Source organism: Monomorium pharaonis, chromosome 2 (assembly GCF_013373865.1).
Source record: "Monomorium pharaonis isolate MP-MQ-018 chromosome 2, ASM1337386v2, whole genome shotgun sequence".
NCBI lineage: Eukaryota > Metazoa > Arthropoda > Insecta > Hymenoptera > Formicidae > Monomorium > Monomorium pharaonis.
The window spans coordinates 16,286,168-16,309,164 of record NC_050468.1 but is presented as its reverse complement, the minus strand read 5'-3'; the positions used below and the strand labels follow the sequence as shown (position 1 = coordinate 16,309,164).

At 27.0% G+C, this 22,997-nt stretch overlaps 1 protein-coding gene across 3 annotated transcripts; it reads left to right on the top strand.

Moving 5' to 3' along the window:
* LOC105832617 (G-protein coupled receptor 52) lies at positions 1-12,218 on the top strand. 3 transcript variants are annotated; one of them, XM_036282660.1, is made up of 6 exons: positions 33-136; positions 325-479; positions 8,577-8,954; positions 9,299-9,518; positions 9,622-10,051; positions 11,695-11,874. In XM_036282660.1, exons 3-6 carry the CDS (start codon positions 8,843-8,845, stop codon positions 11,872-11,874), a joined length of 942 nt encoding a protein of 313 aa, XP_036138553.1. In that variant the 5' UTR covers positions 33-136; positions 325-479; positions 8,577-8,842. The 3 variants fall into 3 exon arrangements, with proteins under 3 accessions (XP_012529188.1, XP_036138553.1, XP_036138552.1); XM_012673734.3 differs by lacking the exon at positions 325-479 and having other exon boundaries at positions 1-136; positions 11,695-12,218; XM_036282659.1 differs by lacking the exon at positions 33-136 and having other exon boundaries at positions 299-479.
* Positions 12,219-22,997: the final 10,779 nt, after the last annotated feature.

Below are 22,997 nucleotides of genomic sequence, written 5' to 3'. Positions count from 1 at the left end.
AGCGTTTCGATTGTCGCTGCCAATTTGGCTGGGTTTGCAAAGTGAAGTTGCACGAGAGGGTGGACGGGGGTGTTGGAGACCGTGAGAGGCACCGGCAAAAACTGCTGGTGCACACAATCAGGATGCGACCGAGGAGGTACGTGTGGCGTCGATAGAATATGGTCAATAGTAGTATGGTAAATAGCAAGTGCAGCGTACAGAATATCCGAAATCCAGGATGCTATTGTGGACCACGATGTTATTTTTGCTCCTTTATGTTGGGAGATATTCTGATACTCTGATTTGAGGGTATCATTGCTTCAGTCCGTTGTTTCTTATTCAAAGAATCCTCTGATTGCCACACAATAACTTCCAATTTGATGATTCGGAAGCTGCGAATCGAAAAAGCAGGAAGATGGGAAACAATAAAATTCGGTCCTCATATCTAGTACCTTCCAATAGTCGAGCTTCAGCCACGAAGGAAAATCTTGCGCAATCATGTACGCAGTTGATGGAAACTATTCTATTTCATTAATTTTAGGAAATAATCATCCTAGGATGCACAAAAAATGAATTTTTAAAATTTTCAATATTTTTCAGTCGAATCTGATGCACTAATTATCGCATATCTCTGCTTCATTCTACAATTCCTAACTCCGTCTTTCTATTAAGTGTCATGTTCTATTTTCACTTATACTTCTGATTAATCAATATTAACTTTTTAAATTTGATTATAATAAAACTTAATAATTTGTACAACTACATATATAATAATTTTAATCAAGTGATATTGGTGTTAATGTAATAATGGCTTTTAATTAAAACAAATAAAATTAAATAAAACAAATCTATGAGACTTTGGGTTAACTATCGAAATCCAATAATTGAAATATTACGCAAAAGTACTCTTCTATCAACACCATTAAAAATATTTATTCACGAAATAATTGCCTTTTTGTACTTTTTATCTTTTTTTTTTAGCTGTTGCGAAATTGCTGCAAAAAGCTAATAAAGACACACACAGAAGACTATTAAAATTTCACGTCATGAGCCAAGCACGCGGCGATATCGCCCTGAAAATCTACGATGTGCATTGACTCGCGCGCGCCTGCTGCTCGTGGATCACCTCTTATCACGACACATGCGCATGGTTGGGCAAATATTTCGGTTAACTAAACAAAAGGGAGTAGCTGTGCTCGGACATGGCTTCGGTTGTTCGTCTCCGTGCATTCTGATATGAGAGCGTTTTCGCTCCGATGATAATTGAAGAGCCTCAACAGGGGAAAAACGTTGCTTCATATTTTCTTTTTTGTCAGCTACAATGAGACCATGCCGTTGATTGCCGTCGGATACGAGAATAGATAAAAATAGCAACGGTTCGAACCCGCGAGACCGTGTTTGACTCAACTCTTTCATCCTTCTTGTAATCTCCCGTACGGCTACATATTGAAAATTTTATTAAATTCAATTCAATTTTTATTCATCAAGGAAAGTTTTTTTAGTAAATTATTATTTATTAACTTCTAAATATTTTTAGATAAATTATACATATAATTTAAACATTTTTTCAGTTTTTAATTGACTTAATTGGTTTTAAGACCATTTTTTTGTTGATCACAAATATAATAATTTTTATTCCTTCCTTGTTTATCGTATTTTTTGTTTTATATATATTACATTATATATATATATATATTATTTTTAAAAAGTATTATAAATTATTAAAAAATAGTAAAATAATTATAAATATAATAATAGAAAATTGATATGTATTTCAACTGTATGAATTTAAATATGTAGACATAAAACAAATCTTGAAAGAAAGTGAAATTTTGTCGAGCTTGAATATTCAATGTGATGATATTTGATAAGGTAACTAATGGATATATAATTGTATACGGCGATTAAGTATGATAAAATTTTCATCATATCGAAAACATGTAAAATATAGATACAAAAATGACCTGACAATTATTATTGTAAGATTTCAATAATTTTGACACTAAAACAAGATTATTTATGATTTTAAAATAAGCCAACTATGATGAAGAATTATAAATAATGATAATTTGTTAATACAATTTCTATAGTAATTAAAACCTTGTCAATCATTTGCAGTTGTATAATTAATACTTCTTTCTAAAACTTTTTTAACAAGTTTGCTTTGGTTTAACAATACATATAACATAAATATTAATTTATTTATGACATTTATTATTAAAAATAATAATAACTAATAACAAAATTATACACAAATAATTGTTATTAATTTTTAAATTGCATCATGTTTTATTTATATGACAAATTTAATTGTAGTTTCACTAAAAATTAAACAAGAATTTATATCATCTTATAAAGAAAATATTGATACTGTTTTTGCTATGAATAAAAATGACTCCGAAACGGTTGAAATCACCGTTTGACATTTTAGTTGTAATTTTCTGTCTTAAACGGCAAATATTACGTATGTAAGTTTGTCTTCAATCATGCCACCCAAGAAATAATGTAGGTAGATATATAACAGTTTTACTGTATGCATATCGTACCTTGTGTTCTAAAATGACCAAGTACCCTTTCGACTGTTTTAATCAATGCAAAATCGATTTTTCTTTAGCAAAAAAGTTAAGAAAAAAATATTATTTTGAAATAAATTGTAAATTTTCCACATTTTTAACATTACAGTTCAAACATTTTTACAAATAAATTTAAAATTAAAAATATGTTCATACAACTTTTATTTAAAATTAATAAATTTGTTTATACTTTGTTAAATTTTTTTGTTTTAAAAATTTTTTCACCAAATTTAAAAGATTTTTATTTTCAATTATAATTAAGTTATACAGTATTAGTTTTAATATATTTTTTATGGTATTATATTGTGAGGAAAATACATATTAATCAATGAATAAATAATTTAAAAATATTTATTCATATTTATTTATCATAAATTCTGTATGTTTAAAATTTTAAAAATTATTAACGATATTGTAAAATAATTTAAAATTTTAATAAAACCATTACATCTATGGCTGACGTATTAATTTATGTTTTTTTGATTGTCATATTCGCATTTCCATTATTTTAAACTATTATGTAAAAAGTATTTTTAACATAATAATAAATTAAAATTAAAAGTATTGTTTTCATACATAACAATACTCACATTACTAATAATTGCGTAATTTTCAATTTTAATTTTATTTTACATTCTAACATAATCTCTATTTATTAATGGAAATTTGTTTACCACATACATTTAAGACATAATATTAAAGATATATACATATAAACTTATATATATTTGTAAAAATTAAACATGTTATTATACTGTAATATTTATAATTAATAAATACCTATAATTAATACTTATAACAAGTAATAAAGAATTAATATAATTTGAATTTCCTGTTTTATCAGAAACATTAACAAAATATAACAATTTGTACATATTAAAAAAAAGTATTTTTTCACTTAAAAATGTAATCAAGATATCAATCCAATAATTCCTCTATATTTAATAAGCATATCTATCATTTTTGCATTATAAATTATAAAATTATTGCATCTTTACATTGTACGTCTTCACGTCTATCACATAATCTACATTTACAGAAAATGTAAATTATAATTATGATGCTGCTGTAAAAACAATATAATAAGAGTTTAGAAAGAGTCCAAAATATCGGAAAACCATTAATAATTCAAATAAAATAAAAAAATATATGTACAAATGTGTTTATTTTATCAAATAAGTATCAATACATTTATAGTATATAACATGTGTGTTACTATTTTTTATTATTTTCTAAATTTTGTAATATTGAACAATCAAAATTATATTGTTTGTTTTGTGCTGATTAACGTCATCGTTAGAGAATGAAAACTGCATCCAATTATTTTGCGTTTTGACAACCTCGTTGGTCAATATTTGTATCGTATCTTATATATATTTGATAGAAGAAAAATAAAATAGGAAGATCGGTAAAGAATTATGATTTATTGAAAATATCGACACTGGTGACGACAAAGTGAAGAGTCAGCAAATGTAATTACTCAAATCGCAACTTACACTTGGGGCTTCATTAAATTACTTTTTATGTAACAAAATCTCAATTGTCGCATGTCGATGTTTATGACGTTTTACTCATAATTAAGCAATTGTTATAAACAATAATTGCGACATATATTGATTTTCAAGTTGATTACGTTGCTTTCACTTGAGCACCTACACATCGATTAGAGTTGCAGCTGGTTTGAATTGTTGCTAGTTGTGAGTTTGCTAAAAGGCCAATTATAGTTGATAGAAAAAACTATATGATGGAAGCTGATGGAAAATGTAATGCCGGAGAAATCCGGTTGAAGATTCTAACACTCTCAACGTTAAGTTTATTTCTAAAATTAATAAATGTTTTTGATTATTAAAAATTAATAAGTATTTTGAAACTCTTTACTTTTTGGAAGTAACTGTTTAACAAATGGAAAACCATTAATGTTACTATGATGACTATATGTTTCAATTAATAACAATGTAGTTTTAACATTTATAAACAACATAAAAACTAAAAAACTAAAGAAAAAAATTAGACAATTATTCAATTGTGTCAAAGAAATTTTTATTAATCAAACTTCTCATCTATTTAGCAGATCTGCAATAATCCTCTTACGCATGATACAAAAAAATAATACAAAAAATTAATAAATTGTATGTTATTAAAATTTTTTTTTAAATATATTATAATACAACAATACTAAAAATTATAATACAAAAAGGATATTTATGCATAGAAATTATAGAAGTAATTCAGACAATAAATTACAAATGCTTAAATATTGTAATCAAATGTATGTATAATTTTTTTTTAATTTATACATATAGTATATGTGCAACTAAAAAGTAAAAGAAATAAAAATCTTATATCTTATTTTTTACTTTAAAATTTTTGAATTTAATTTACTTAAATGCTTAATTTTACAGAATTTAATATTTTGACTATATTATAAACATTAGAATGTTACAAATGTAGTCACGCAATTAATTATTACGATAGATGAATATATTAAAAAGTATTTATAACTTTATAAAGTAAAAGTATTTTTAACTAATTATATAAAACGCATTGCTCTCCCAGGTAAAAGTGCAATGTCAACTGTCTCGATTGCCTAGGTTTTTATTATATGTAAAACACACTGATATATACTTGCGTTTCTGCTTTGTGTCATCGATAGTATCACATGACAATGTGTCATGTATAAAACGTGAAAGTTCCATTTTAATTTGGGAAACACGACAAACGGTACGATGCTATACAATACACCCCTCCATTCAGGATCGACTCAGCTAAATTATGAATGGCGGTCGATACTTAGAGAGGGAAACTGTCGTGCGGATAGTCTGCAGGGTGTTCTCACAAGGGAAGAATTACGTGGCTTTCGCGGGAAAATAAAAAGGAAGAAAAGTCTCTGGTGGCGGCGTTTATTATCGACGCGAACGATCCAGAAACTTATTCAATACGCTCGTTCCATACGTTATCCAACCAATCTATCCTTTGGAATGCAATTTTCCTATATAACCCTTCCTTTTCCTCCACTCTCCACCTCTAAAACGGAACTGGATTGACACACTGACCTCAAACTTGAAGATGAACAGCAACCTGATAATGTTAATTTAGAATTTCGTTATTCTTCATAAAGAGTTTGCTTAAAAATAACTTAATCATTTCTTTGAGTAATAAATTATGTTTGCTGTAAAATGCTTTTTTTAGTGTCAAGATTAAATAACTATTAATAACCTTTATTTAAATCTAAATATTTATTTTGCACAATATTAATATCAAAAAATTGAATTGTGTTAATCTAAAAAGTTTTTAAAAAACTTATATGGTTATATTTCATAATTTATAACATTAATTATAAAAGAGAAAAATCATTAATATGGCATACTTACTACTTTGTTTTTAGATAATATTTCTTATAAAAAACCTAAAAATAAAATTTTAAAAACATAAATATAAAATGTCTATCAGATAATATAACAGTTTTCATAATATTGTTATATTAATCATATTATAATAATAAAATGTTTTTGCAGTATAACCAAAAACGTCTGAGAATTTGGGTCCCAAAACCCTAGAAGCGCATAATATTATTTAATATTAAGTATTTTAAGCATATTCTAAAAATATTAAGTATAATTTAAATTACATTTAATATTCTAAGAATATATACTTAAAATATTAACCAATATTATACGCTTATAGCATAGTAGATTTTATTTTCTTTTCATTTTTCTTTAAAGTAAGAATCATTTGTATAAAATATTTACAAGATAATGTACATGAGAATTCCTGGAAACCTTTCACTACCACGTAAAACATTGTCGTTTATACAAAAATCTTATTTTGTTTTGCAAGACGCAATATTTAGACACAACTATATGTAAAAGTTAGATTAGGCAAGATTCGTTTTTACATACACTGAGAAAAAAATGTTAATTTGATTAAATTTTTCAACTTGATTTAATTTCTCATTAAAGGAGGCTAACCCAATATGGGCCACTTTCCTTCGACTGCGTTCCGATATTACTACCAGTACTAATAATCTATAGTGTACATAACGGAAACTATAAATTTTCAAGCTAGCAGTAATATTGGAACGCAACTTTTTTATACGCATACTATCAGTACTCGATTCTTCACGTAGTATGTTTTACTCGCATTCTTTCTGTAAAAAATGATGACAGAGACTAACACATTCACATTCTACGTTCCGGGTAAAATAACAGAAGTTTTATCACATATAGTCAAACAAACATTAATGTAATACTTAAAAATATAATAGAATGATAGTGTTAAAAGATAAGCCAGCGAGAGAAATAAAATCGTAAAAACATAAAAGTAATGATAATGTTTAAAGTAAATCACGGAAAGCTTATTATTACGCACAACAAGAAAAATATTTAAACAACACTCTAATATGAAATAAAATCATAAAAATATGAAACATGTAAAATATAGATTTTATATTGTACATATCATTTTTTATATTGTTTTTATATTATGAAAATTAAAATAAATGCACAAAATTGCGAATCAAAGTTAATATGATGTTTCATTACGTAACCAGTAGTATAAAATACTGTCGCTTTGCGATAATTAATTTAGTACAACATATCGTTTTGTCATGTATACATTACGCCGTGTACATTTTGCCACTTGCTACAACTTTGTAAGTCAACTACTATTTTCAAAATTTATGTAAATGTTTATATTTTTCCTACAATTTTATTTCTAAGTTTTAGAAAGCTATTATATAAAATTTTATTTTTTATATTGCGCTTTTTAGTATTTTATATTATTTTTATAGAAAAAAAATATAACACAAATATCACATAAAATTATTTTTAATCTTTACTTAAATAAATTTTCCACAAAGAATAAGTAAAAAAGGTACAAAATGAATGATTTATATTTATTATTTAAAGTTAAATTAATTTTTAGCGTAAATAATATATAATTCAAATATAATAATTATATAATATAGCTAATTTTTTAAATGTAACTACTAATTTTATTTTTAAATATATATATGTGTGTGTGTGTGTGTGTATATTTACAAATTATCATTTATAATTTTTAAGGTAATACGTAATTCAATTCAAGAAATATGATAATGCTGCTGTTTACTGCTTCTTTTATAAATTTAAAAATATTTTGCTTCTTTTACTGTTAGTTGCACATATATGAGTTTCTAAAAAAATGTTATTTATACTTTTAATTATAATATTTAAACATTTATCTTGTGTAGTCTAAATTACTTCTATAATTTCTATGCATAAATACTTTTTCTATTATAATTAATATATTCTACATTTTTTCAATAACATACAATTTATTTGTATCATTTTCTTGCATCTTAGACAAAAGTATTTTGAAACTGTATGATTGTTTAAATACTTGCAAATCTGCTAAACAGATAAGAAATTTCTTTAAATAATAAGAATTTCTTTGACATAATTACATAATTGCTAAATTTTTTTTTAACTTTTTAAGTTTTTATTTATAAATGTTTAAAATTACATAATCATAAATTTAAGTGTTTCACGGCCAGCATACTATTAATTCTAAAAAATAAAAAGTACCAAAAATTTGTTGATTTTAGAGATAAACTTACTATTAAATTAAAATCTTTGACCGGATATTTATCCACCATTACATCGTTTTTTCCATCAGCTAGAATTGGCCAAGGATATCATTATGGATCACGTATTAAATGAAGATGATGACAATCTTCAATCATGAAAGATCAACTTGAAATAGAAAGTTGTAAAAAAATTTGAAATTTTTTAAAAGAATAATAAATAGTAGGCGTAAAATAACACATACAGTACACATTTAGTTGCAAAAATTTAAAAAGAATATATCTAAAACTACATAATAGTTTATAAAAGGATACATAATGTGTTTAAAAGAGTAACAAATAGTATGAATATTTTGAAAATTTTAATATTTTTAATACATCTAAAGATGTCATTATAAAGTGCTTAAGATTAATAATTACTTATGACATGCGCATACAAATTAATTTTTTTAAATTTATAGTGATACGATTACATCGATTATATATCAAGATCCTCGAAGACGTAATTCCAGTATCAAGGACTCATTTGCCCAAGAACTTTGAACGTTCCTTCCTAAAAGTGCGAAGCATTCTTAGAAACGCACTCGTAACAAAGAAAATAAGCGAGCAGAACCCGAAGGTGCAAGCTCCTAAGAAGGTCCAGCTGACAGCGAAAAGATCGCGAAAAGGGTGAAGGGTAAAAGCATCTAAGGGCGGGTGGGGGGATGCAGCTCGAAAGGGTGGCGGCATGGAGGAGCACTCGTTGGAGGCTCTCATGCAGGCGAGTCTTATCTTTGTGGTCGCCGTCGCCATCATCGTCTCGAATCTTCTCATCATCGTCACCTACCTCAACTTCCGCGGTATGATTTTTTTTTACATTTGCAAACATTGCACATTTCAGAATTATATTTATATCGTCGATTTTAGCTGTTATACTTATTAATATTGATTCTAAATAAAAATTAAAAATTTCCAAACTACAAATTTATATTATTATATAATATATATTATATCTTAAAAGTTAAATATTTGAATCAAAAATTTTTCGTTTTTAGAATTTTGGAATGTTTTAATCTTTCAGAATTCTGAAAATCTTAAAATTGTTTGATTACTCTGAGTTATGCCAATAAAAAAAACTTGAACAGTGAAAAAATAGTCGATAATAATCACTGTACTGTATTAAGATATTTTATAATATTTACAGGTCCCTCCGAGGTGATAAACTACTACTTGCTATCACTTGCCTCGGCAGATCTTCTATGTGGTGTGTTAGTGGTTCCGCTCTCGGTGTATCCAGCATTAGTTCGAAGATGGGTTTACGGAGACATCGTGTGCCGACTCGTCGGTTACTTGGAAGTCACACTTTGGGCGGTATCAGTATACACCTTCATGTGGATCTCCGTGGATCGCTATCTGGCTATCAGGTATATTACAATTATAACAGATATATTATAAATTTGGCTTCTGCAAGATTTTCTCGTACACGTGACTTCTATAGTATCAACTTCAAATTTGTGACTTTTGCAGAAAACCGTTGAGATACGAGACAGTACAGACAAAAACCCGATGTCAATGTTGGATGGTCTTTACGTGGATCAGCGTGGCGATGATGTGCTGCCCGCCTTTACTCGGTTTCAACAAGCCGATCTTCGACCGCGAGGCCTTCATCTGCATGCTCGATTGGGGCAACATGGCCGCATATACCATCACGCTGTCCATTCTCGTGTTGGGACCGTCTGTCATCACCATCGTCTATACATACTTCTACATATTCTCCATGATGAGGCGACTAAAGTCCGGCGTTCTAATCCATGACAAGGAGTATGCTACAGCGTTATCGGAAAATCTAAGCAATCCGAGTCACATTATGTCCTTCGTCCTAGTAATGGCTTTTTGGATATCATGGGCGCCATATGCCGGGTTAAGGATATACACTGTTGTTAACGGATCTCCTCAGGTAATAATTCTTACAACCTATTAAATTAATATTTGGAAAAGCAATTAAATTTTACAAGGCAAATATAAATCTACAAATAATATAATAATAGAAAACATATATACATATATATATATATATATATATATATATATATATATAATAAAACAATATGCTAGTAGCTATTTTGAAATGATACATTAATCTTAGAACGCTATCATACGTAAATGTGATATACAACCGGCTAATTGAATAATGTGATTTAAATAATGTGTTTGTACTTTTTTAAGTTATTTGTGTTCACAAAAAAAGTTGAATATCACTAATATATATATATATATATATATATATATATATATATATATATATAATTTAATAATAATAGTTCTATGTAAGATTAATTATAACTATATCCAGCATAATTGATTTATGTAAATTTAATAGCGCATTAAATAAAATTTTTTAAATAAATTCATAGCATCATAAAATCATAAATTTACAATTTATTGAAAAAAAGCGCCGAATATGACGTTAAATGCAATTTAAATAAAAAATAGTATTTAAGCTTACATTTGACCGACTTCTTCCAGCAATTAATTATCTATATATCTATAAAATTAGCTAGTTAGTGTAACAACTATTTTTAATTAATATGCAAAAAATAATACAATTTATAAATAATTTATTTTGCTAATAGGCACAGCATATTTTTGTTAAGGTTATAAAAACTAATTTTCTGAAAACAATTAGAATTAAGACGACTGTAATGATACTCGCTTGACATTGACATGATCTAAAAATAACTTTGAATTTTGTAAAAAGACGCATTAAAAATGACACGATTAAAAATGTAGGTCGGCACGTTTATAAGGCAAAGTAGGTTAATAGAGAATGTTTCCTAATAAACGTAAGAAGTTTGCATACAAGAGTATACTTCCTATAAGTATAAGTAATACTTCTATAGAAAAAAAAATACAGAAAAGATACCAAATATAAAATACTTTTCTCACATTTATATACGCAATATTTTCTATTTTTTATATATTTAAATGAACTGTATTTCTCTATTGGTATTTCTCTATTAATGTATTCTCTATAACTGTATTTCTCTATTAAACAATTAAAATTGAAAAATGACCAACAACAGTCGCAACAGAACTTAATATTCAAATAATATATCATATAGTTTCATATACATTTTTTAGTTCTTCAAACTGCACGCATTTTACTTTATATGTTTAAGTGCAATTCTTAAATTGAATCAGAATAATAATATTACAATAATAAATTGATAATTCATTTAATAATATTAATGTTATAGTCAATTCAAATTTTGGCTAAGATAATATTTTTTACAATAGAATCTTTACAGTATTCAGAAAAGTAGTTAGCTTATAAATGTTAGCATTAATATCGTTTAATTGATTATCAATTAATAATTTAATATTATAATATTAGTATTTTGGTTTAATTTACACATTAAAACATATTGGCAATGTATGTATTAACTTTTTAACTTAAAAAAGTAATTACTAACAAAATTATAGTGTACAAATGAAGAGGGAAAGGAACATAATACCTTCTTCTTCTCTAATATAATAATCTATATAATCCTACTTTATTATTATTTTTCATATTATATTTATATTATTTTTCAACCGTAGGTGCCGTTTTTACATTTTGCCGTGGTGTGGCTAGGAGTCACAAACAGCTTTTGGAAAGCAGTTGTGCTCAGCACATTAAGCCCCCAATTCCGGTTGGCCGTGCGAGTGCTCTGTCTCACCATATGCTGTCGGCACAGGCGACTTCCGCCGGAACTCCTCGGCCTCGACGACGACGACTAATGTCACATCGACTATGTCTACGAGCAGCAACGCTTATGTCGCATTCTGTTCTATCCACGACGCGTTCTTAAGAAGTCGCTTTCACCTCAAGGATCATTCTCGCATCTTGGCACCACTCGCAAAAGTTTCTTAAAGCTTCGCGTTCTAATACAGAAATGAATAAAGATCGCGATTCATAAATATATCAATATTGGCTCTTAGTTTATATAGTGATTTAAATATTAATAATTAATGATTATTTAAATATTAATGATACAAAGATATTAATGATTTAAATAGAAATAAAAAGCTTACATTTAGTGGCCAATTAACAAGATGAATATTATGTGATACAAAAAAAAGAATTGAAATATGGAAGCGATTTCTAAGCACAAAAATAAAATTTTGAGAGCTTTCAAACAAGTAAAAAATAGAACTAAATTTTATTTTAATCATAAAAATTTAATATTTTTCTAAAGAGAGAAATTTGTATTATTTGCGTTCTAATTATATTTACATATATGTAAAAATAAAAATTTATATATATATATTAATATATCATATTTTTCTCAGAAAAAATAGTTTTCTGTAAAATTTTACCTATTTTTGTAATAGATTAATAAAATGATTAGAAAAATCTAAAGTACGAAGAGCAACTTTCTCAAATTCCAAAAAAAATAGAAATTAAATTTAAAAAGTTCTATCAATAATTTGCACTATCTTGCTCATTGCAGTATTATAAGAACAGCAAAACTAGTTTGAACATTCTCTATTAAAACTATTATATTAAGTCTCGTATCTCACAGAATAAAATATAGCTTATTTAGATTGAACTTTATAAATAATCAAAATTACAATCAATATTTATAATAGCTTGTCCAATCTTTGATATAAAAATCAACATTATAACGGCCCATTTATATGTAAAAAAAGTAAGGCAAAATAGCGAGAAAATGCGAGTGGTGCAACGAGCTTTGCGAAATATTTTACCGGCGGAATTCGGCGACTCCGCCGACGCGCGTCCATTTCTCTAAAATAATCTCGCTTCGCTCAAACAAGCTACAGTCCGTTACTTAGAGTCCCATTAATCGGGATGACATTCTACACCATGTACGAAGATAAAACGGGAGAATTCTACGGTATTTGAAACTAATCGTCACCTAGTTCGTCGTAAGATCACGCTCAATAAATGTCGTAGCAAATTATGCGAAAAATCGTGAATTACTAATACGCAAGCAGGTTACAAATCCAATCATAAAATTGACCCATTAAACGACGCCGAAACAAATGCGGGGAGAGAAATTTAGTCAATTAACGGAGATGCCTCAATGAATGTGACGCGTCGTCGGCGACGAGTTTTGCGTCGTCGAAGTGTCGTCGTGCCCATAGAATATCCTCGATGAAATGTAATCGAGTGCCGAGCGTGCAAACATTACGCTTTTTTAATGCGCTTTCTAACCGTCGGCTTTCTACGCTCTTTTTCTTTCTCGTCAAAAAGCTACGAAACGATACATGAAATCAAAGATTTTGCGCGTTTTCAATGCTACTTAATTATCCCTTTTCTTATTGTTAGTACACTTTGATACTAACAAATAATTGTAAATTATAGTAAAATTATTAAAATGATTATATAGTTTATATGACTACTTCACTTATAAATATTTAAATGTATTAACAGCACGATGATTAAAAGAGATAAGCAACTGTGAATTTGCCAATTTATATAAATAAATGTTGGCGAACTATGTGCAGATTTTAATTGAAACCTTCTATGACATATATGAATCTCAAATAATTTTTTTCCGTTCATCGAGACTCGCTAACGTGTTAGCGAGAATCGATCGCTCAATTATTCGAATGACGAGCTTCTTGACAAGAAAGAAAAGATGCTTCTCTTCAGGATTTAGCTGGGCTCTCGTTGGCTTTCTTGATGAACTGCATTAACAAAATACCCTCCCCATGGAAATCAAAATATCGTCGTTTAATCTAATTCTTAATTTAGATCACGTGCTAGTTTTACGGGCATTCTAACTCGACGCCCGCTATAAGCTTTATTACTAATCTTGTACTAAACGATATATATACGAACTCGGTTAATAACAACTTTTTTGCATGAGAGCATAAACTATTGCGTCCAATTTTCGCACGTCTATGTGAACCATGACAACTCGAGGCGCAATTTTAAATGTGTTTTGGACAGCTTATATACAATCCAACTAAAGTTGAATTTGGAATCGATACGCTAGATAAATGCAGATGAAAGGAAACACATATACTGGTGGTACAGAAAAACTCGGTTTAATAAAAAATACTTTTATGAAAAAAAAACTTTGATTAAATTTAGATATAGCGCAATCAACGAGTACGAATGCAAGACACAGACTATTTAATTTGCCGCTAAATTTTGAAAAGTTTTAATTATTGCAGTCCATTAAATCTAGATAAAAATATGTACAAACACTTATTTAAAATTAATTGTTTATACGTTGTTAACAAAAAAGTAATAAAAAAATACAGTGTTTAATTATTCTTGTAATAAAGAATGTAAATAAGAACGAAAATCAGAAGGGCTTATATGTTCATTTAAAATAATTATGGTACTTATTAAACTAAATGATAAAACTAAACATTGCAATCAGAAAACAAAAACATCTGACATTTTTTATTTGACATTAAGCAAAAAATTTGTCTGTGTTCTATAGAAAATTATTCAAACACAAGAAAAAAAAGCGAACGTGAACAGATTTCTTAACGCCTATTACGAATAGCATGGAATGCTAGAATTTTAGGCGTAGCTATACCGCCACGTAACATCGCTAAAATAAAAAGCGAACAATGAAAGCCAAAGTTTCTTCGCTGTGCTCCTGAATAGTATACACGCATGGATATGTGGGCGCGCCTTAATTTTTTCGACAAATATTAATTCTGAGAATCTATATGCAAATCAATGTCTAGAAAGTCTCAGCTTCTATTTTTTATTATAGACTCTAATACATTTTAGTCAAATATAACTTTTCTCTAAAAAAATTAATCAGATAAAAGTGTTTAATTGCTGTTTAATTCGTGACATTTAAAGAGTTGAAAAAGCACAAAGAAGAACTTTTCTATAAATAAAGAAAGCAGAAAAAAGAAAACAGTCTGAAACATCTGCTCGTTATATTAAATACGCACTAAAAATACTCAAACAGAAAAACAAAGCCAATGTGAACATAAAGCAATTTTTGTTTCACATAAAATTATTTGTTCGTATATGTAAAAACTTTACGGTTCTATGTAATGACTTAAAGATAATAAGATTTAAATTTTAATTTATTAACAGATTATATTTATTTTAATATTTTTGTCAATCTATATTTAATTCTCTCACAAATACACATACAATTATAATTTTTATCGAATATTGCAATAAAATACACTTAGAAATCAATGTACAGAGATTTTAAATTTTGCGGATATTTTTATTGAAAGATAAAATAATTTATTAAGGTAAATTTATTTAATGTAACGAGAAGATATAAAGAGTGCTTTATGGTAGCGTGATGTCTTAATTGTACAACGGAATCAAACAAAACTATTAACTATTTTCTAGTTTGAGTGTTAGCTGTATAAATCGGTTTAAAAACCCGGCTAAAAAGTAACGCAAGTTCGACTACAATTTAAGGAAAATTTCGGGGAATGTTCAAACATTTCGCGACAGATGTAAATTAGAGTATAAAATTCTTATAAGATATATCAAGTTGTCATATGTTTTCGTATATCATCAGAAATTGTTATATAAGTTATTGCCAGTACAATGAGTAACGGCGATGTAATTACATAATGGAATACTTCAGCTGAACTTTAAAGACTTGACACAATACAACCGTATTACTTATTGCGCTGATAATAATACAAATAAAAATGATAAAAGCAAACATAATCTGTGTTATTAACGCATACGTTTCCGGTCCCAAAAATGTTTCCCCAGAAAGATTCCATAGTTTCGAACTGCGACCATTTTTGGCCGGACTTGGCTAAAACACGTTAACAAATTTTATTGTGAATTATCTCTTTGTACGTATAAAATTGCTCGTGATTCGGTTCTTTCGTCCAGATCCGAATATCTAAGCTTTACTTCTGTATTTTAACATCGCCGCTGCGCAGTGGTTCGAGATAATTATGTAATCCTAATCTTTTCTCTCTCTCTCTCTCTCTCTCTCTCTCTCTCTCTCTCTCTTTCTCTCTCTCTCTCTCTCTCTCTCTCTCTCTCTCTCTCTCTCTCAACAGATAAAGTTAATACTCTTTTTTTTATGTATTAATACTGACATTCAATAGAGTTTTATGATCATTTAGATTTAAAAAATCCTTAAATATTTAAATATTCTTAAAACATGGCTCAATATTAATGAGGTATTAACTAAATTTTTGTTGAGTATTTTAAATAAAAATGTAGTTAAGATATTACAATAGATTTACAATCAATATATATAATTTATATAACATAATTAACATTTTAAACATGAAAGTGAAAGAAATTGACATTAGATTTCCAACATCGATAAACTTGCATAAAAGCTTTATAAATAATTTAATAAGCGAGATGATTATTTCAAGCAAAACATTCAGGGTAACAAGACATTAAATTATATAATATAACTTTATTTCTAGTATAACAGTAATATTGAAAAAGAGTTTTTAAGTAATAAACTTTTAATTTGAAATAAGTCTTACAATAATTTCACATTGTAATTTTTTTAAAACAAAATGTTTAATGAAATTAATAATTAAATAAAATTTATATAAATTATTTTTTTTCATATGCTCATTGTTTTGTAATTTTACCAAATTTTATAAAAACAAATCTCGCTCCACTCTGCATACGCGAATTCGCCAAAGTCGAGCAGTATTAAAATTTTCAGCAATTACGACATTCTAAACATGTGAAAGTCGCTCAAAAGAAAAGTGAAAAATGGTTGCACATGAAAAAATAAGATTGTAAAAGAAATAGAGATCAAAAACTGTCGTCCAGATGGATTTAATTGCAGCCGATCGAATAAATTTGTAAGTGACAAAAAGAAAGATAAATAGATGACGAGAAAGATGTAAAAAAAAATGCAAAAAAAGATGATGAGCGAACAGAATTGGTCCCTGGCAGTTTCCCCGGGCGGCCTCCATTATTAATGATTAATTACATTTTTGTACCTAGCTACTAGTTTTTTGTACTAGTTTTGTAACGTACTTCACCACGAGCGCGCTGTTATTACATATTTTAACTGATTGTTCGCGGATAGGTCATTTCGATCGATCGCATAAACCTTTACGATCTTGACACTGCGGTCGACAATTTTCGCGCAGAATCGAGTTGTATGCTCGGTGTGGTAACCATAAAAGTCGCATCGTAGAAATGCTTATACCTGAATTATGCTCTACGAGACTATTAGTCCTCCGCAAATCGTTTGAGAGAAAATTTGTGTAATATAGAAATAAAAGAATATTTTATTTAGTAAAATAAATATGCCTGAAACGTTATAATTAAAAATTGCACTCCTAATTACAATTTATAATTTTAATTTAAATATAACATATTTAATGCACATTAATAAAAATAAACATAAAAAGATATAACAGTATTTAAAATATAAAATAAAAGTTCCTTGTAACTGAATGACTACATATTGCCTAACATTAATCTTTTTTAATATGCTGGACATGAATTTTTAATAATATTACAATTTGCGGAGAACTAAAAACAATTGGTTGCATTATTTTATTGTATAAATTTCTTTACACATATAATATTTTCATGACTAACGAGGCGTTAGTGTTTCTTTTTCTGTCATTGTTCACAGTAAATTTGTCCTAATATTGTTGTATTTTATGATTTTTATTTAAGATATGTGCATCAGCGATTGAGATTACCACATTCAGTATATGAGGTAGAAAGTGACGTCTTGAGAAATTATTTACAGATCAGGAATGCTTCGCGGTTTCAATCAGCGCAAAATCAACACGTGTAACACAAGTTGCATTTTGCCGACTGTATGAGACGGTTTACAGACACACGCACACATACAATGTCAATTTTTTATTATTTAATTGTATTTTATATAAAGTAATATTATTATGTACAATTATGCACATGTGAACAATTGCTGCATGATTATGTAAATCGATACTGAATAACTCAAAGTTATCATCAACTATAAACACTGCAGGACAATCTAACAATAAGAATAATAACAGTAATCAGCAATTTTCCATGAGCAACTAAGTATCATATATCATATTAATTTCTATTAATTTGTTAAATCTTACTAAATTTAATTAAATTTAGTAAATAACAGCATTTTATTTTGTATTTAATTTTAAAAAATGTATTTTAAATTAATCTAATTTTATTTGCATTATTATAAAACATCTAGTATAGAAAATTAAAACAATTGTAAGAAGTTTTGATTGAATTGTTGATATATAAATAAAAGTAATAGAAATGCAGCATTCTGTGTGAGCGCAATGTACCGTTAAATACTAAATAAATATATGTTTTACACGTTAGTACTTATGTTACAAATAAATAAGCTTTAAATTTTGTAAGAGAAAGTTGTTCTTGTTATTATATAGTTATTGTCTAATCTAAAGACTTAACAATGTGGTTTGTAAATCGTTTTATTTGTTCGATAAAATGTTAACTCGTATGTAGGTAATCAAAATAGATTTAATAAGTAACACTTTTTAGGGCGGACGCACTGTTAGAACGAAGTTAGTGTTAATCAATTCCAATAAACGTGCAGAATATATCTCGATATGTCTTTTAAAATTAATATTGATGGAATGATAGTACGATAGTTTAACGTGTGACATGCATCCGTCTTAAAAATTAATTTGTAATTAAAATGAAAAATATAACGCGCATGCGAATCGCCGTGGAAGCAATCCCGATCGGAGTGTAATAAACGTATTAGATATGTCATGATGGTAACGTGATATGACTTTGATGATAATGGTACAATATTAACGATTATTGTCTTAGAAATTAGTCTAGTAAAATACTATAATAATAAACAAAGAGGACGTAGATGCCGCATATTTCACTCGATATAAAACTCAATTATTGTCTTGTTTCTTCATATTTCCATCTTGACCCTCTTCCTTTAATTTATATTATTTCTTTTAATTTATCTTATTTATGCTATTAAAAATTAATTAAAAAGTCACATTATTATGTATATGAATACGAATCTGAATAATAACATACGGTAAACAGTATAAAATTATTTAACATTTTTTGTATTAATTTTACGAGAAAGTTTTATAGTTTTATATTAACAATCCTTTCCTTATCACAATTGTTACATTTTTGTATTTAAAAAAAAAGTTTGTGATTTTTGAAAACTATTTTTATACTTTTAATAGATTTTTCTTAAATCTTCTCTACTTTTTTCTTAAATCACAAATTGTTTATTTTATTAAAAAATAAATAAGATAAATAATTTATCAAATTAATCTCAATATTTGATTTTTATTGCATAGGTCTTTCTTAATTTTATTTTAACACAGGCGCAAGTTACAATTTACGTTCAAGTGTGTCTGACCTGACACGAACTGGTACTACTTGCTGGATAAGGAGGGGTTAGTGGAGGGGTTACTATACTTCAGTCAATACTAAACGTTAGTCGATACAGTTTAACAATATCTCCATTTGTCGAAATTCAAGAAAGTGTGCAATAGTAAAATTTATAAGTAATAGAATTTCTTATTAACCTTTTTTTATCTCTGATATTTTATATAATTATTAATAAATAATTTTATTTAAATTTTTTTGTAGATAAATGAATAATTAAAATAATAAGGTATGTACCAAAGATATTCTGCAAATGTTTTTATATCTTATTATCAATTTTTTATTATTATTTAATATACATATATAAATTTCTTTTTCTGAGACAAAGTTTTGTCAGAATTTAGGATTCCATTTCAAGTTTTTAATATTTTAAATATATTAAACATTTTAAAATCTATAATCTATTTAAATTTAAATTAATATTAACATTTTGTTAATATTAATTTAATTAAATATGAAAAAAATTTAGTTTGAAAACGTATGTTAACTATATAACTATAATAATATAGTGTAACATTAAATTTATTTTTTTTGTTTATTTATATAATTAATTATGTATATAAATAAATTTTATAATTCTGTTTTTAAATCTTTAATTTCTTAATTATGTAATTTTTACTTTACATTTTTATATACATATATATACAAACATATTAAACATTATATCAATTAAATAATTAAATGGTCCCAATACATTACGTGAATATTGATTGAAATAATAATTACAGTTTTAAAGGTAGCTTTCGAATCATAGTTTAATCAATCATAGTTTAATCAATAATTGTCTATATTATTTCACATCAGTTGTTTCTTAATACTTGATAACGTCGGATTATTTGAATCAAATTAATGTTTTACTTTAATAAATATTTAAACTTTATTATTTATTAATAATAAATAAAATCAAATTTTGTCAGACGCATATTATTTAATATTAATTTTGCAATACTCTTAGAACAAGTGAGATGGAAGAAAAAAGGAAAGTGATAGGTAACAAAAGAAGGAGAATGAATACCAACTAAAAGACGGAGAAACGCAGTTAATGTCGCATTACGGCACAGACTGCACAAGGACGTGCATCGTTTCGCAGTGTCCTCTCGTAAAAGAAACTTTTAGAAGATTTGCGACATGCCGGAAACCAGCAATGAAGCCAGAGTAAGCAAAATCGCGAAACGACGAAACTATTAATAATACCATTGAAACGTCTATTTATGAGAGAGCATTTGACAAGTGTTATCGATTTATTTGAGTGATAGGGGGTAGACTTGGTTCCTGTCGGTACCAAGACCAACGACCACCGATCACATTATCGCTTCTCAGCGACATCTTTTTGCATATAAATAGTGTGAAAAACTACGCAAGTTATATTTGCAAGTTGTACTTGCATTTATCCAGATTAGAATCTTGAGCAATGTTGAAAGTATACTCTTTTGGAAAATTTATTGTAGAGCCTGTCAAGATTTATTTTCCAACTTTACCAAAGTTTCTAATATGTATCTTTATCTATTAAATCACCTCGCACGTGCCAAAACAGATAACAAAATGCAGCGTCTGCACGTTGCACGCAAATAACAAATTTTACATGATGTAAAGGCACAAGAAGCAATTGCGTGTTAGTCAATTTGTGCAATTTGAAAGAATTTGTGCGGTGTTCTATTTGTATCGAGCATAATACACTTCTTATTTTGCAATATATATGTATATGTAATATCATACAGACACAAATTTTATAAATTAACTACATTTTTCGATAAACAAAAAACATTAAAATAACATTTAAAAATACACATTAATTTAATGTATATTTTTTATTTTAAGATAATATTATTATATAAGCATTATAAAAAAAATTATTTGATGTATAATTTTTAAAAACCTTGCTAAAATCTAAAAAAAAATAACAGATTTTTTTTAGAAACTTTGTTGAAATATTTTAAAAACATTATCTCAAAGTCAAAGTTTGTTCATATTGACGTTGTACATAATATTAAATACATTATATTCAAAAATTATATGATATTGTAATTACTGGTTAATCATAATTTTTAATTTACTAGATTATATATGCCACGACAAATCACGAATTTATCAACGTATTAAATGTTACTTATATCGACTATATCGACGATACTTCTATTTTAGAACGTGACTTTGTAATTCGTTTTGGTCCGAATCTATCAAGCTGTTATGTCGAATATATGCCAATTAATTTTACTTTAACCCGAAAAGGATACAAATCAAGGGTCGAAACGTCGTTTGTGAAATACTTAAACAAAATTTTGCCAGAAAGTCGATTGTTTCAACATTTATTGATGGTTTATCATCACTGGCGACTATAAAAGTTTCTTGAGTTATTGTAGAAAAAATTAGTATTATGGCTTTTGTAGATATTGTGGCCCGTATCCGTAATATTTCTATTATTTAGTGAGAAATTCTAGATTACTGACTAGTAATTACTTATAAAATTATTTGTTTAGTAGTCTACAATTATGCAGTAACGCTAATATGCCAATATTTAGCAACTGACATTTATTATACTAGACACTACAGACGCGCGCTTTGCGCGCGCTACTTTACTTTTTACTTTTTACTTTTTAAAAATAAATCACACCGATAATTGTATAGATATAATATCTATACAAATTTAACAACTGTCACTCTTGCTACTCTTGCAGCGAGAGAACCAATCAGCATCGCGGAAAAGCGACAACAATAAACTTCGAGAAATGCGAGCAATCGACTTTACATGCCCTTTCTAGATAGAAAAATATTTTAAACAATACTTTTAAACATTTTAAAACTTTTTTAAGGTATACTTTAATATATCATAAAGTTAGTAAATTATACATACTTCTTTATTTTTTTTTAACTTTTTAACGTATTATTACACGAATATGTACATAAATGTATATTGAGTGTTTTTATTATTTAACATTTTATTCGGCTATACACATTTCAAATTATGCAAAAATAAACAATAATGTGAGATTTTACAAATATAATTCTTTATACGGAGAAAATTTTACAGTAAAAATTACAATGGTAAATAATAAGCAAGGAAGTAATTATAAAAACCAAAGAAGTAATTATGAAAACTTTCACTGTGTTTTTCATCGAATTACTATAATATTTACACTACTTGATATAATTTATTAAAATTTCTTCTTATGATCCGTAAGTACTCGTAAATATTGCTTTTTACTGTAAAATTTTCTCCATATCAGTATAGTGATGTATCAATAGACCTCAGACAGCTTTTTTTTTACAATTTTATATTAAAATAATTATTTGATGAGTCAGTTGTATTTTTATTGTTAATTATAGTTTACATGTATTTTACATGTATTTTAGATTACATACATTTTTTAATGTATTCTTTTAAATTAATGTATTTTTAACACAGCAATCTATATATGTACTAAAAAGGTCATGTATTATGTATATATATATATATATATATATATATTTGCATATTTTCTGTAATATTTTCTTTTTATTTTAATGAGTATGTAATTATATAATAAAACATTTTACTCTTTTAAAC